Consider the following 14,946-nt stretch of genomic DNA (forward strand, 5'->3'; position numbering starts at 1 on the left):
GCTTGGCCTCTAAGTGTGGGAACTTGGGCAAGTGTCGTAAGCTCTTTAAGACTTACTTTTGTTATCTGCAAAATGGGTATAATAATACATTCCTCCTAGGATTGTTATAAGGACTCACTCCAGCTATAAATGCAAGGTATATTACAGAATATCTGGAGCACAGCAAATGCTCAACAATGTTCACTCGTTTTGTTGTTATAATGAATAAATATCTCCAAGGATGGAGACTCCCTTAGCAATGTCACCAGCATCCTGCAAGGTAGAAATAAGCGTGATCACCTCGGCTAAAATGGGCAGGAAACGCAGTGGCTCACCCAGGTTCACGGCTGAACACACAAAAGAAGAATCAGTTGCAGTTCATCTCTCGTCCATCCACACTTTGAAATGTTTCACCCATATAGGAAATGTTTCTTGTATGCTAACTTTCCCTAGCATTTTTCCTTGAGAATGTTTTTTTAAAAGCAACTTAGAAACTAGGAAGATCGGTAGAAGAAAGGGATAAAGAAGGGGGGGTAATCAGAAGGGGGAATGAAGCATGAGAGACTATGGACTCTGAGAAACAAACTGAGGGCTTCAGAGGGGAGGGGGGTGGGGGAATGGGATAGGCTGGTGATGCACGTATTGCATGGTGCACTGGGTGTAATACGCAACTAATGAATCATCGAACTTTACATCAAAAACCAGGGATGTACTGTATGGTGACTAACATAATATAATAAAAAAATATGATTATAATAAAAATAAATAAATAAAAATAAAAGCAACTTAGAATGGTATATTCTGAGAGTTAGTAGGGGAATGTTCATGGAAGTCACACAGCCCAACCTTTTTCCAGTTTAAGAAATCTTCTTGTAAGCATCCCCCTCAGCCTGCCACTGGTGAATACTGCATCAGCTTAGGCTCAGGTAACTCAGCTATGGGGAGCTCACAGCATTGGGAGACAGCCTTTGCAAGTAACCACCATCCTCCTTATGATGGGCTCTTTCTTCTTAATTCTTCTTTTTTTTTTTTCTTTTTTAATATTTTATTTATTTATTTATTTAACAGAGAGAGAGACAGTCAGCAAGAGAGGGAACACAAGCAGGGGGAGTAAGAGAGGAAGAAGCAGGCTCCCAGCAGACCATGGAGCCCAATGCGGGGCTCGATCCCAGGACCCTGGGATCACACCCTGAGCCGAAGGCAGACGCTTAACGACTGAGGCACCCAGGCACCCCTCTTCTTAATTCTTCTTAACTCTTAACTTCTTCTTAATTTAACCTAGGGACCAGTCTCTGGCTCCCATGAGAGCTGGTTCACTGCTTCATCCACAGGACCTAACACAGTGCCTTGCAACCTAAGAGGCAAGCGGGAGATATTCGTTGGATGTATGGAAGGAAGGAAGGAAGGAAGGAAGGAAGGAAGGAAGGAAGGAAGGAAGGAAGGAAGGAACGGAGGAAGGGAGGGGGGAAGGTAGGGGGGAAGGGTGGAGGGAGAGGGGAGAAATGCCCTCTCTGAGTGCTATCGAATGATATATATATATATACTTATCCCACTATTGTGCTATGGCTTAGAGTCCAAAACATGCAAACAATATACTTAAACTAAATTAAAGATTTGGGGAGATTTCAAGTAAAGCAATTATAGAACTGTAACTCTCCTAACACCTAAAAACTATTCCAGGCTTGAGTGTCATCAATAAAACTCTGCTTTAAAGTGAATTCCCCTCTGATAGACTGGTGATGGGTAATAAGGAGGGCACGTATTGCATGGTGCTCTGGGTGTTATATGCAAGTAATGAATCATGGAACATTGCATCAAGAACTGGGGATGTACTGTATGGTGACTAATATAACAAAATAAATATTATTAAAAATAAATAAATAAATAAAGTGAATCCCCCGGGGCGCCTGGGTAGCTCAGTCGTTAAGCGCTTTGCTCAGGGCATGATCCCACATTGGGCTCCTCCACTGGGAGCCTGCTGCTTCCTCTCCCACTCCCCCTGCTTGTGTTCCCTCTCTCGCTGGCTGTCTCTCTCTCTGTCAAATAAATAAATAAAATTTAAAAAAAAATAAAATAAAATACAAAATAAAAAAATAAAGTGAATTGCCCACTAGGGGCACCGGGGTGGCTTAGTCGGTTAGCGTCTAACTCATGATTCCTGCTCAGGTCCTGATCTCAGGTTGTGAGGTCCAGCTCTGCATCGGCCTCTGCACTAGGAGTGGAGCCTGCTTGGACTTCTCTCTCTTCCTCCGCCCCTACCCTCCCCCTTAAAAAAGAAAGAGAGAGAGAAAGAAAGAAAAGGAAAAAAATCATTTAAAAATGGTTAAAATGAATTGTCCAGTTAAATAAATAAATAAATAAATAAATAATAAATAAATAAAAATACATAAATCGGGCACTGATAATGGGAGTATGAGTCGTGGTCAGATGAAAAACAGCCTCATGCATTTTCAAATAGTAACACTTAATACATGCCTGAGAGATAATTACTAAGAATTTCATTGATTTCCAAATGTCTTTTTCATTTCTTTAACTTGTAACAATTTATAGCCTATCGCCTATTTAGAACTTAGCACAATGCCTAAGACCTTAATAGAAATGTATGGAATTCTGCATCGGTCACAAGGACAGACTTTTGACAGAATCTGCTTATACTTTCCCCAAGTGAGCATTTACTCATGGACAACATAGTCTCTTTCTCAAATTAAGTCATCGGATTTATTAACTATTGTATCTAAGAAGAACAAGACGGTTAATAGAGCCTATATTGCATATAAGCACGTGCATTCACTTTTATTAGTAATAAATAAGGCAAGTCACCCTGTCTCAATCTTATTAAGCTATATCTTGGATTGTTTTCTTTCTCTTTTACAGAATCTCATTTGCTACAAGTTTCAAGTGCCCAATGACTGATTTATTGTTTTCTTCACAGGAGGAGGGGAGAAGCCCTAGGTACCTGGTACCCAGCAAAAGCCGGGACGGCAGAGTCATCAGTGGAATTCCTCAAAGTGACCAAGGGCCAGATGAGGGGTTCCTTGCTGGTACAACCAGGTCACAAGCCTAAGAAGGCTTGACGGGTGTGGCTGGCTCCCTCCCCGGGGCCTGCTCTGTTTCCGATCTGGGCTTCGCTGCCCCAGGCAGTGCTCCTTCCCCTGGCTCCCTGCAGGACCTCAGGCTCCAGGAATTTGGACCGAGTGGTAGAGACATCGCCGGCAGAGACGGCAATTGCCAGCTTCCTCCCTACTCTGTCTTGTGATTCAAAGCAGACTCTGCTCCACTTTTTAAAAAGGGGAGCACATTAATGCTGGCGACCCACAAGAACAGAATCGAGCAAGGAGACACAACAGTCTGATGCGAGAGTCCGTGAGTAAGCAGCTCATTCGTGGTGAACCATGGCGGGGATGTGGTCATGGGAGCCCAGGGGCACAGGAGACCGATGGCTGAGTGTCCTTGTGGGAGGTCATAGGAGCTGCAAGAACACTGGGACTTGGTCATTTCACAAATGACGCTGGGCTGGGACCTGCTACCTCCAAACACACAGAAAGACACCCCCCAGACACACACACACACAATCCACCCCCACGGTACCAAGCCATCCCAACCCTGCATTTGTGCCCGGCTGCAGGAAAGATGCTTCTCCATCTTGTGCCTTTATCTGAAGGAAACATCGTTGAGCCCAGCGGCCTTATTTGCGAACTCCTCATAGGAAGTGACTTTGGACTGGGCTTCTCTCAGGCCAATCCTGCCTGATACCAAAGTTAAATAACTTAGCAGAAAGTGCTGCGGGCTGTGTGTGTGGCGTAGTCATTGAAACTCCTTGGCTTTCCCCTTCTTTGTATTAATTTCCAGATAGTTCTCTCTCTGCCTTGGAGGGGTATGATTCTTCGGTAGGAACGATACTGGCATAACTCGGCTATCTGCGAAGTGCCGTTTTTTATGAGAATAGTTGACATGACAAAAATTCTGATATTCTAGGTACGATTAGTTCATGTAGGAGTATTTTCACGTGCATTTATATCCTTCGTGTTTTATATATCACTCGTGGAAGACCAGGGCTTGAGTCATGTATTTTCTTTCTTTTATATATGTATATAGTGATTCAACACCCACACATCACCCGCTGCTCATCACAAGTGCCCTCCTTAACCCCCATCCCTATTTCCCCCATCCCCCCACCCTCTCCCCTCTGATAACCATCAGTTCTCTATAATTAAGAGTCTGTTTCTTGATTGGTCTTTCTCTCTCTTTTTTTTCCCCCTTCTGTTTTGTTTTGTTTCCTAAATTCCACGTATGAGTGAAATCATATGGTATTTGTCTTTCTCTGACTGACTTATTCCACTTAGCATAATACTCTCTAGCTCCATCCATGTTGTTGCAAATGGCAAAATCTCATTCTTTTTATTGCTGAATAATATTCCATTGAATATATACACCACCTCTTCTTTATCCATTCATCAATTGATGGACACTAGCCCATGTATTTTCTTTCTTTTTTTTTAAGATTTATTTATTTGAGAGAGAGGAAGAGAGACAGTATGAGCTGGGGGAGGGGCAGGGGCAGAGGGAGAAGCAGACTCCCTGCTTAGCAGGGAGGCCAACAGTGGGGCTCGATCCCAGGACCCTGGGATCACGCCCTGAGCCGAAGGCAGACACTTAACTGATTGAGCCACCCAGGCATCCTCTAGCCCATGTATTTCCTAAATGATTCACCAAGGGCCCTAAATCTCATCCTCCCTGTATTGGAAATACAGCTACCTTGTAAGACTGTTGTGATCATTAACTGAGAAAATACAAAGTCCTTTGTAATGTACTGTATAATTTTTATTATTAATTATTATTATTCATGATAGACATGGCACAGCTATAAGCTGGCTAAATACCAAGAAATAGGAGTAGAATGTACTTCTTAGTTTCTTTTCCAACCCAGTGGTTTACTTCTGACCAGACCAGGGCCTTGGCCAAGGTCACACATTCAGTAAGTGACAAAGCAGCCTAAAATCCTTTCAGCTCACAGTGTGGCTTCACGCCCGTGCTCTAATGCAGACACATCAGCGCGCAGTAAGGCAGTGGGTGTGGGACGAGGCCGGGGCCAGGGGAGCAGGACTGGCCCCGGGACACCTCCCTCGGCCGTTGTCAGCCCTGAGCACAGAGCAGTTCTCTGCCGTGTGGGACTGCAGGCCTCACCGGGCATCTCCTCCCTCTGCACTGCAGGAAGCCTCCCTGCCTCCATGCGGCCGGCTCTGTTTACGCTCTTCCTGCTTCACCCCTGCCTCCATGGAGGACACGGCGACCTCCGCGAGGACCTGACCTTGCTGAAGACTGAGCTTGCGCTTCGCCTCTACCAGGACGCGGCAGCCCCTAGAAATGGCAGCAACGTTGTCATTTCTCCTGCCGGCGTGTCCCTCCCTCTGGAGATCCTGCAGTTTGGAGCCCAAGGGAACACTGGCCGGCAGCTGGCACAGGCGCTGGGTTACACCGTCCACGGTAAGAGGCCTTCTCACGCTCCTGCTCCCGCTGCGGCTCCCACTCCCGCTCCCGCCCAGGCTGCCTCAGGAGCCGGGCATTCTGTGAATCTAGCAGCGGGCGCCGCATGACGGCCGGTAGAGAAGGGAGACCACCTGGAGGAAGGAATGCCCCGGGTGGCCTTCAAACTTCCGATCGTGGTCCCCTTGATGATCTCTGAGTTTCCCTTCCAACCTCAGGTTTCGGGGCAATTTTTCAATTTCATTTTACTAGCCCTTCGGCAGAGCCTACCAGGTGCCAGCAAGTGTGCAAAGCACCTTGCAATTTAAGGTAATTTAATCAATTGTCAGAACAACATAAGTGTCATCATGTCTTCTGATGCTCAGAGAAACCATATACAATTGCTAAGCCTCGAGAGATGACGAAATTATAAATCATCCCTATTTTAGAGATGAGCGAATAGACACCGAGAGTTTAAGCAACTTGCCCGAGGTGACGCAGCTAGTAAGTCGCAGACTTGAGACGCAAGCCCAGGTTGTCTAGTTCCAGAGCCCGTGCCCTTGGCCCACCTACTATCATAGATCTGTGATTTCTAGCCAGTGCCATCGCTAGCCACATAACTCTGTGATTACGTAGTTTAGAGCGGCTCTGTCAGCAGCGGCACGAGTCTTGTGAACGCCAGGTCAGCCGCACCTAGCCTACGCTCGGGGCCTCTGGCTCCGTGCCGGACCCCGGAGCCCACCTGCCAGCTCCATGCTAACACAGACACGCATGCACATGGCTTCTGCTTCTCTATCTTGGAATAGGATAGCAATGATAAAGGATGGGAGCTGCAACTGTATAAATTATATATGTGTATATATATATATATTATATATATATAAATTGTTCTAGCAAGTGTACCGGGTGAAAGCTTCCTTCAAGCTAGAATCTTGAGGTGGCGAGTAAAAGGCCAACGCTGAAGATGTCGGGGAGCAAAGCACCAGCCCTACACCCCGTCTCCCTCCCTCCCACGCCCTGTCCCCTACCAAAATAGGTCCCGCGCTCCTGCAGGCCAGCTTCATTCTTCTCAGGAAAACTATCACAGGAACGCCCGTATCCCCAGACGTAGGCTTCAGCCGCATTAGATCAAGTACTCCTGAGCTCCTGTTGCAGGAGCTGGAGCTGGGCCAGGAACTCAGCATCCAGAAAGACCAGGAGAACCCCGAACCCAAGCAGCTCGGTCTCCTAGGAACGATGCACGTAGAAATACCACTCTAATGCGGCCCAGGAAGTGTATTTATTTGAAACAGGTTAGTAGAGGGGAGGGAATGATTTAGTCCACTGGCAGATCAGGAAAGCTCCCCAGAAGACATGGGATCTGAGCTGAGTTACGAAGAATAAATAGGCGTGTGAAAGAGAGACAGGCGTTTCAGCCTTAAAACAGAGTCTCACAAAAGTCAGGATTAGGGGACAGAGAGAAATGCACGTGTAGCTATACCGCAGAGAAAGGGAACTAACTACAGCCAATTCTCTGTTGTCAGGTATAGGCACAGTACCTGGCTAATCAAATATGATTAACAGGGTTTCCATAGACCTCATTCGAGAATTATCAAATGTCAAGAATGCTTAATAGTCAAACTCTGTGGGACATAATCCCACCCCTTTTTTTACCCATAAACTGCTTTATTATCTTACAGAGCCATGGGTAACTAACATGAATAGAGATGTGCCACTTCTAGAGTTCCAGTTAATAGAATACCCCGGAACTTTGATTCACCCCAACCTCGCTCAGAGAACCATGCGCACTGTTTAAAATAACACATCAGTACCTGCCCGAGCCCAGTCTTCCCTTTAAAAGTCAATACAGGGGGGCGCCTGGGTGGCACAGTGGCTAAGCGTCTGCCTTCGGCTCAGGGCGTGATCCCGGCGTTATGGGATCGAGCCCCACATCAGGCTCTTCCGCTATGAGCCTGCTTCTTCCTCTCCCACTCCCCCTGCTTGTGTTCCCTCTCTCGCTGGCTGCCGCTATCTCTGTCGAATAAATAAATAAAATCTTTAAAAAAAAAAAGAAATAAAAAATAAAAAAAATAAAAAAAATAAAAAAATAAAAGTCAATACAGGGCAATAAAATGTATAAAAAACAGTATCAAGCACATTCCAGGGTCCTGGGGCATTGTTCCTGTTTAATCAACAGAAAGACCTGTCCACATTTGCAGTGGGGCACATCAGCATTGTCTCGTTCTCACTGCGTTTCCAGCCAGAACGTGACAACCAGGAGCTTTGCTAGGATTCCCACCTGCTGGTCATACAAGCACAGCATGAGACTCAGAACCGACACCCGTGGTATTCCCTAAAGAGCAGCCTTGTTTTCACCACACAAAACACACAATTTCCTGATGTTCTAAGTTTGAGGGAGTTCTGGTGCTTTTCTAGGTAACTTGATAAAGAACACTTTATAGGGGCGCCTGGGTGGCTCAGTCGTTAAGCGTCTGCCTTCGGCTCAGGGCATGATCCCAGCATTCTGGGATTGAGCCCCACATCAGGCTCCTCCACTGGGAGCCTGCTTCTTCCTCTCCCACTTCCCCTGCTTGTGTTCCCTCTCTCGCTGGCTGTCTCTATCTCTGTCAAATAAATAAATAAAAAATCTTAAAAAAAAAAAGAGAATATAGCTTTCTATTAAGCGTAAGAATAATGCCAAGAACAGAAGTCTCAGAAATGAAGGTGGCCTGGCTCTTGGGAAAAAATTCGGTTTGATAATGGTATGGATTTCACTTTTCCAGTCAGTATATCATTTGATCCTCATAGAAACCACATACATTAATAATTCCCATTTTACAAGTGAAACAAGAGGTTAACAATTTGGCAAGACTCAGCAGGTGGCAGAGCCAGAATTCAAGCCCCAGAGTCTCTGACCCCACACCCTATGTTCTTTCCACAATTCCTTCATCCCACTCTAAGCCCCTGAGCAGATACATAAAGATGTAAGTATCGTGCCTTTTTTTATTTTTAATCAGAGCCGTCCCCATTATTCCCTCGGCCCAACCAAACCCTTTGACGCCATCCTCAACTCGGCCCTCTGATAATTCTCCGGCAAGTAAAACATTAGCATCACCAAGGCTGTAGTTTGAGAATTTTATATTCATTAACCTTACAAAGTCAGGTGTCACCAGATTCCGTGTCCCATTCGAGAAGTTCAGTTCAGCAGATGGGCTCAAAAGGAAGGCACTCTCCACACTGGTCTCTCCAGTGAGTTAAAAGGCTCATCTGTAGAAAGAGAAATTCATGAGAAAATACCATTTCTTCTTCCAGCACTTTCCTCCCACCCTGTGGCCATCTGAGAGACCCTCTCTTCAAACCCTCTCACCGCCCTCACTACATTCCTGATCTAGGGCAGTGCCCAGAGCTTCCTTCCTCCTCCTTCCCTCCCTCGTGGGTTCTGTACAATCTACCTGCCTGCCCTCCAGCAAGAAAGATGCTCTCTGGAGGGGGAGGGAAGGGAATTCAGGCAGCAGTGACAGGATTCTCTTTCAAAGGCTGCCAGAGAGGAGCAGTTTGTCATGGCTCACGTCATCAGTCCTTCTTGCCCCAAGGACCCGGGAAGCTCACAGTAACACCGCGAAATAGGGGGCTGTGTGCGCCAGACCCTGACAAGAGGAGGCGGCTCTCCAGAGCAGAGCAGGTGTCCTGTCCTTCACCTACGGGCAGAAGGGCGCCGAAGGGCCACCTCCTACCACCCGGTGGCACTGAGCAAGAGTATTAATTTGTCTGAGCCCAGCTCCTTCATCTATAAATGGGGGTCACGATAGCAGTGAATTCACAGGCTCGTTGAGAGGATTAAATGTGAGCATGAATGTAGCACAGGGTCTGTGAACACCGTCAGTGTTTCTTATACTGGCGACGTATATTCCAGCAGCATCTAGAAAAGCTCTTCCCGTGTGCAAATGGGCAGACACACTAGGCTCAGGTGAAGAGCTTTCAGCAGCCAATTTACTACACTATGGACCAGTGAAATGTCTCACCTTGTCCCTCCAGATGGCCGCCATTTTACAGGTACATGATGAGGAAAATCTGGCAATAGGCATTTTTTTCATTCATTTATTTTCTCATTAAAATAAAAGCACCGGAATTAGGCTCTGATTCACAAGATATACACCTTGAGTCTGTTTTTTACAGTTGTGGATTCTAAGAAGTGCTTTGGTCGTGACAGTTTTCTGGGCAAGTGAAATCCGTGCACAGCTGTGATCTGTAACCCGGTGGCGGGGGCCCTGGCCAGGGTGTATTCTGGGGGACTGTGCCCCTCCATAGAACTTTGGCCAAGCAACCTGGAGGTCTGCTGCCATCCCCTGGCCTGGCCTCTGACACATGACGGGTGTTGGTGTGGAGGGACCCCAGGCCTTGTCAGAGAGTCCTTCCAACAGGTGCCCTGGGAGAGCCAGGCCGGGGCAGTGCAGGAGGAAGGCGCAAAGCATGTGTCTCCCAGGGCCGATCTGTGGTTAGCCACGGGGCTGTGCCTAGAGGAAGGAGAGGCAAGGAGGACAAGGGAAGGGCCATGTACCAGAGGCAGCCTGCACAGGAAGGGGACCTGCCTGCTGGAAAAGCCCAGCTTCCATGTGTCAGGGGCAGCCTAGGATACTCAGCTGTGCCCTGACTCACCAGTGGGGGAGAGGCCCTGCTCCAGCTCCGGAGTCTCTCCTAGGGCAGACTAAAAGCCACAGCTTGTAAATAACATCATGAAAAAGAAATCCACTATTGATTATGGGGAGAAGGAAGCAATCTCCTGTGTAAGTAGTAAATAAACAGAAGTCCAGCCGCCATCCAAGAAGGTGGGAACTATTGACTCTCTCAGATGCTTATTATTTCCTCAACATTCTTGCAGGTTCTTGCTGGCGTCAGTAGCATCAGCTGTCCACTGGGTCTCAGGGAGACGGGGATGGGAGGCATTCTTACCTTTCCTTTGTGTTTCTCACATAGTTCTGAAAGGGGCCACACCTAAATGTCCCTCCGGCTTCTGACATGCGGTTGTGGGAACAGATCTAGGGCCCTGTACAAGATATATGGACAATTCGACCCTGTGGCCACCATCTGTCATGGTTATTTATGATGCTCTCCGTAAATCGACCGACTTCTTAAATATTTGAAACCCCATCACCCTGCACACCAGACCTGCAGTTTTCCCAGCCCTCTCTACTCTCAATGGAACGGCTCAACATGTCTGACTCAAGAAGTTGAGGAGGAATAGCCTCTGGGATGTTGGTAGTGATTTTCTATTTGACTTAATCACAGCTTGATTTCTCTCAGGTCTTGCACCGCTTTCCCCCCAGGACCCAGGCCAACTCCTGAGCAATTTAGTTATGACTTATCCAAATCGACTGTAATTGGTAGATGAACCTGAGACAAGAGTGGTGTTGCTGAGGGCCCATTTCAGGGCACTGTGCGCAGAGAGAGGGTGCTAACTCCTTGCCTACGCTCACCACTGTCAATTTATCCCAAACCTTTCTCACAGACCAAAGAGTGAATGAGTTCTTACACGCTGTTTACGCCACACTACCCAGCTCCGGCCGAGGCACCAAGATGGAGCTGGCCTGCACCCTTTTTGTGCAAGCAGGAACGCCACTGTCCCCCTGCTTTGTGGAGCAGGTCTCCCGGTGGGCCAACAGCAGCGTGGAGCCAGCCCACCTCAGTGAACCCGACCACACCAGCCTCCAGGCCAGTGAATGGGCCTCTAGGAAGATCACAGGTAAAAGAAACCATTCACCTCGGTGAGGCTGATGTCAGAAGGCTATAAACACAGGTACTCAGCGTTGCAGGTCAGAAGTCACATGGATAGACACTCAGGTCACCCTCAATTGCAGCAGCAGAAGGTTGTCCTCTTGGGAGACCTACCCTTAAATGATGTGCTCTATGAAGAAAGCAAAGCTGACATTTGGCCTCCTTCTGTACATGCCCTCCCAGGCACACAAAGAAGGGGACTTTTCAGAGCCTCCTACCTCCAGGAGAGCCCTGCAGGCTTTGTTCTATGCACCTGTTCCCCTTAAGGTGTATCCCTGACCGCGCCCCCCCCCCCCGCCACCAAGCTCTGCTGTCATCTACAATTAACATTCTGTGACAGCAAAATACATAGGTGCCAAAGAAGTTCTTGGAATTTAGCTTAAGGAAATAATTCAAGAGGAGAAAAAGTTGTATGTAATAAGGCATTTAGTCTTAGAAAAAGACTTAAAAATAACCTAACTGCCCAGCAGTTGGGGATGAGTCTATGAATTATAGGACCTGCATATCATGCAGTTGGAATTATTAAAGATGGTGAAATTTATTACATTTACTGAGGTTCCTTTACTGAGTTAGCACTTTTCTAAGTGCCCCATGTTCATTACCTCTGTTCACCCTCACAGCAATCCCAGGAGATAGGTGCTGTTATTGTCCCCAGTTTACAGAGAGAGGAACTGAGGCACAGAGCTAGGATCCCAACCCAGTCTGCCTCTAGCATTCCTGATAATTACAAAATCCCTACAGAAATAGGGAGAAGGTGCAAGACCCAGTGTTGTTTAAAACACAAACTAGGAAGCGATGCGTATTTTGTGATTGAACTGAAAACGGGTGTGGACAAGTGCACAGAGTTAAAATGCCAACATTTAGGTATTTATCGATAACTCCCTGTCAGTTTTCTCCAGTGTTTCATAACGTCTTTTCAGTGTACTTAAGTGTTTAATTCACTGTGCTGTGGGGCGGGGATGGGGCAACGACACACAGTTAGCTGATTGTCCTCCATGGAGGAAGGGCAGCCAGGGAAGAGCCTGGAGTCTGGGGCCAGCCTGCTTGGGTTCAAATCCGAGGTCTCTGTCTCTGTCTTGAGCAGCTGGGTGGTTGGCGGCTTTGCCACGCACCAGTGTGTGACCTGGGACAACTGCTCCAAGCTTTGGTGCCCCATCTGTAAAACTGGGGAAAACCATTGAACCCCTGCCAGTGAGGGTCTGTTAAAGCATTTAGAACAGAGCACAGTGTGTGTTTTTATTACTAAAGGGCTGAGGCAACAACCGTCCCTGAGCCTGCTGCCTTCTCTCCGGTGATGCAGGGGATTTAAAGACTGTGCCCTGAACGTCACTGTCTAAGCAAAGGCTCTGCCAGGGATGAGGCTTGGCGGCTGGGGTGGTGAGGGGGAGGGATGGGGAAGGGGGAACACCGCGCGGCAGCCGGACCACCACGCAGCTCCTCCCAGGCCCGAGCCGTGCGTGCCTAAGGGCCCTTGGGAAACGCCCAGCTGGGACCAATGAGAGCCTCCCACCCGCCCGGCAAAGGATGAAGCACGGTCTTCAGCAACAGCTAGTTACAAACGCTACAATTCCCCGACTAAGGATACTAACAAGCATGCTACATAGCCAACCTCGGGGATGCCCCAGAACCCTCCAGGACAGGGGCGCCGGTCTCGGCAACACAGTCGCTGTCTCGCTTGCAGGTGACGAGCCAGGTGGCCCAGTGTGGGAGCATGGCGGCGGTGCCGCCCTTGCCCAGCTGGCACTGGTGAGCACCATGTCCTTCCAAAGCACTTGGCGGCAGAGATTCTCCTCCGCGGACACTCAGCTCCTGCCTTTCACCGGCGCCCAGGGCCTCGTCCTCCAGGTGCCCATGATGTACCAAATGGCCGAGGTCAACTACGGTGAGCTCCTTCCCTACCGGTGGGACCATCTTAAGTGAGAGGAACACGGGAGCAATGTGGGCGGGGAGAGGAGGGCCGTGTCTGCTCTAGAAGGATCCGCAGTGTTCCTCTGTCTTCCCTCTGCTGTGAGGTGTGTGTGGAGTAAGGAGAGCCCAGGGGGCAGGAAGACCCAGGGAGGACAGTGAGGAAGCAAAGGACGAAAGAGAAACCTAATTTAATGCTTGAGCTTTCCGCCTGCACCTAGTAAGAGGGGTTAGTGTAAAACCAAAAATGTTTGGACCAAACCACCCCCACCCCTGCAGGCACCCCCCATAAAATGAACAGCCACTTCACGGTTTGGTGCTGAGAAAGGACAGAAGATTGAGAGTCCAGTCTAGAAAGCTCTCAGAGTGCACCTGCATGAGCTTCCCCACGCTGCCTGGATGGTCACTCATCCCAGCCCACTAGGGCGCAGGTGTGCAGAGTGCCGAGCCAGCATCAGGAGCCCCCACCCTGCAGGCTGGCTCGAGGTGTGGACGCCTCCGTGGAGCCCCAGCAAGGCAAGAGAAGAAGAGGAGAGAGGACCCAGCCACCTGTTCCCACACACTTCTCTCGCAGCCCTCATTTGCGGGTTCAGCCCTTCCAGCTGTGGGACTAATTCTGTTCCCATTTAGGGAAAAGCCAGTGAGACAGTGTTTTAGGAACGCCAGCATTTAGAAAACTTGCTATAATCCGGCTTTGATTCCATGCGGGACGCGCTGTGAGTGCTCATCACAATTTAATCCTTTGTTTATTCGACCAGTAATTATTAAGAGGTCAAGATGAGAGCGGAAGAACGTCAATTGGATAAGTAAATATGTATTTATGACTATTATAGTTCTTGTTCCCAGTGTTTTCCCCGTTGCTGCTGTGACCCATGCTGGTTTATCTGACTGTCAGCTGCATATAATTTCCCAATTTTATATGATATCTGGGTTTAGAGCTTATGTTGAAAGAAAGATCTGGCACAAAGAGGCTGGGTCCCCACATGGCCACAAAAGGCCAGGATTGGAATGACTTCCCCTTTAAGACAGGGCGCCTGGGTGGCCCTTCCCCGGCTTGCGGGACAGAACTAAAGCCTCTCCCCCCCCACCTCTACTGAACCCCCAGGCCAGTTTCAGGACTCTGCAGGCCATCCGGTGAGGGTGCTAGAGCTGCCTTACCTGGGAAGCACAGTGAGTCTGCTCCTGGTTCTGCCACGGGACAAAGACACCCCACTGAGCCTCATTGAGCCACAGCTCACAGCCAGCATTCTCCACGTCTGGACCTCCAGCCTCCGGAGAGCCAGAATGGACGTGTTCCTGCCCAGGTGAGTGGCTGCGTCGTCCATACAGGAGCCAGTTGGCCAGGCCTGGATTAGAGGACCCGGGTGGTCTGACTCCTAGAGGTTAGGCCAAGAAGGACCCTAGAGTTGGGGTCCGGGTCAGAGTCTCTGCTGACTAGCTCAGGATGCAGATGGAACAGAATTTCCCGGGGTCTACTCAAGAGAAGATACTCTGCCTTCACTGGGCCAGACTGGAGCTCCCAGGCTTCATGCTACAACCAGTTGTCTGAGCAGGGAAAGAAAAACAGTGCAGTTACCTTGGCGGAATGTGCCCCAAATCTTATCACATCGTAAGAGTATACAACTGTCATTTTTCCAAAACCAAAGAGGCGAGGTAGTTTATGTAATTGAGCAAATACCAATATAATTCTGATCAGAAGGCAAAGCAAGTTGTAAAAAATTCAAGACTTTTAGTCTCTGTCCTGAAGTTTCTCCTTCTTTCTCAATAGATTGAGTCTTAAGGTACAAATACAAATTGTCAAAAAGTTAAATGATGGTTCTAGATTTTGCTTTTCCAAAGCAAAACTTA

At 48.3% G+C, this 14,946-nt stretch overlaps 1 protein-coding gene across 1 annotated transcript in view; it reads left to right on the plus strand.

Annotated features, from left to right (window-relative positions):
• Positions 1-5,207: 5,207 nt before the first annotated feature.
• SERPINE3 (serpin family E member 3) overlaps positions 5,208-14,946 on the plus strand; it is a 30,964-nt gene continuing 21,225 nt past the window's right edge. The window contains exons 1-5 of the mRNA XM_057306768.1: positions 5,208-5,463; positions 10,928-11,183; positions 12,278-12,351; positions 12,875-13,075; positions 14,204-14,402. Of these exons, the coding sequence (XP_057162751.1) occupies positions 5,208-5,463; positions 10,928-11,183; positions 12,278-12,351; positions 12,875-13,075; positions 14,204-14,402 (986 nt within the window). The remainder of the gene's footprint in view (positions 5,464-10,927; positions 11,184-12,277; positions 12,352-12,874; positions 13,076-14,203; positions 14,403-14,946) is intronic.

Source organism: Ursus arctos, unplaced genomic scaffold (genome assembly GCF_023065955.2).
Source record: "Ursus arctos isolate Adak ecotype North America unplaced genomic scaffold, UrsArc2.0 scaffold_10, whole genome shotgun sequence".
NCBI classification, from domain to species: Eukaryota; Metazoa; Chordata; class Mammalia; order Carnivora; family Ursidae; genus Ursus; species Ursus arctos.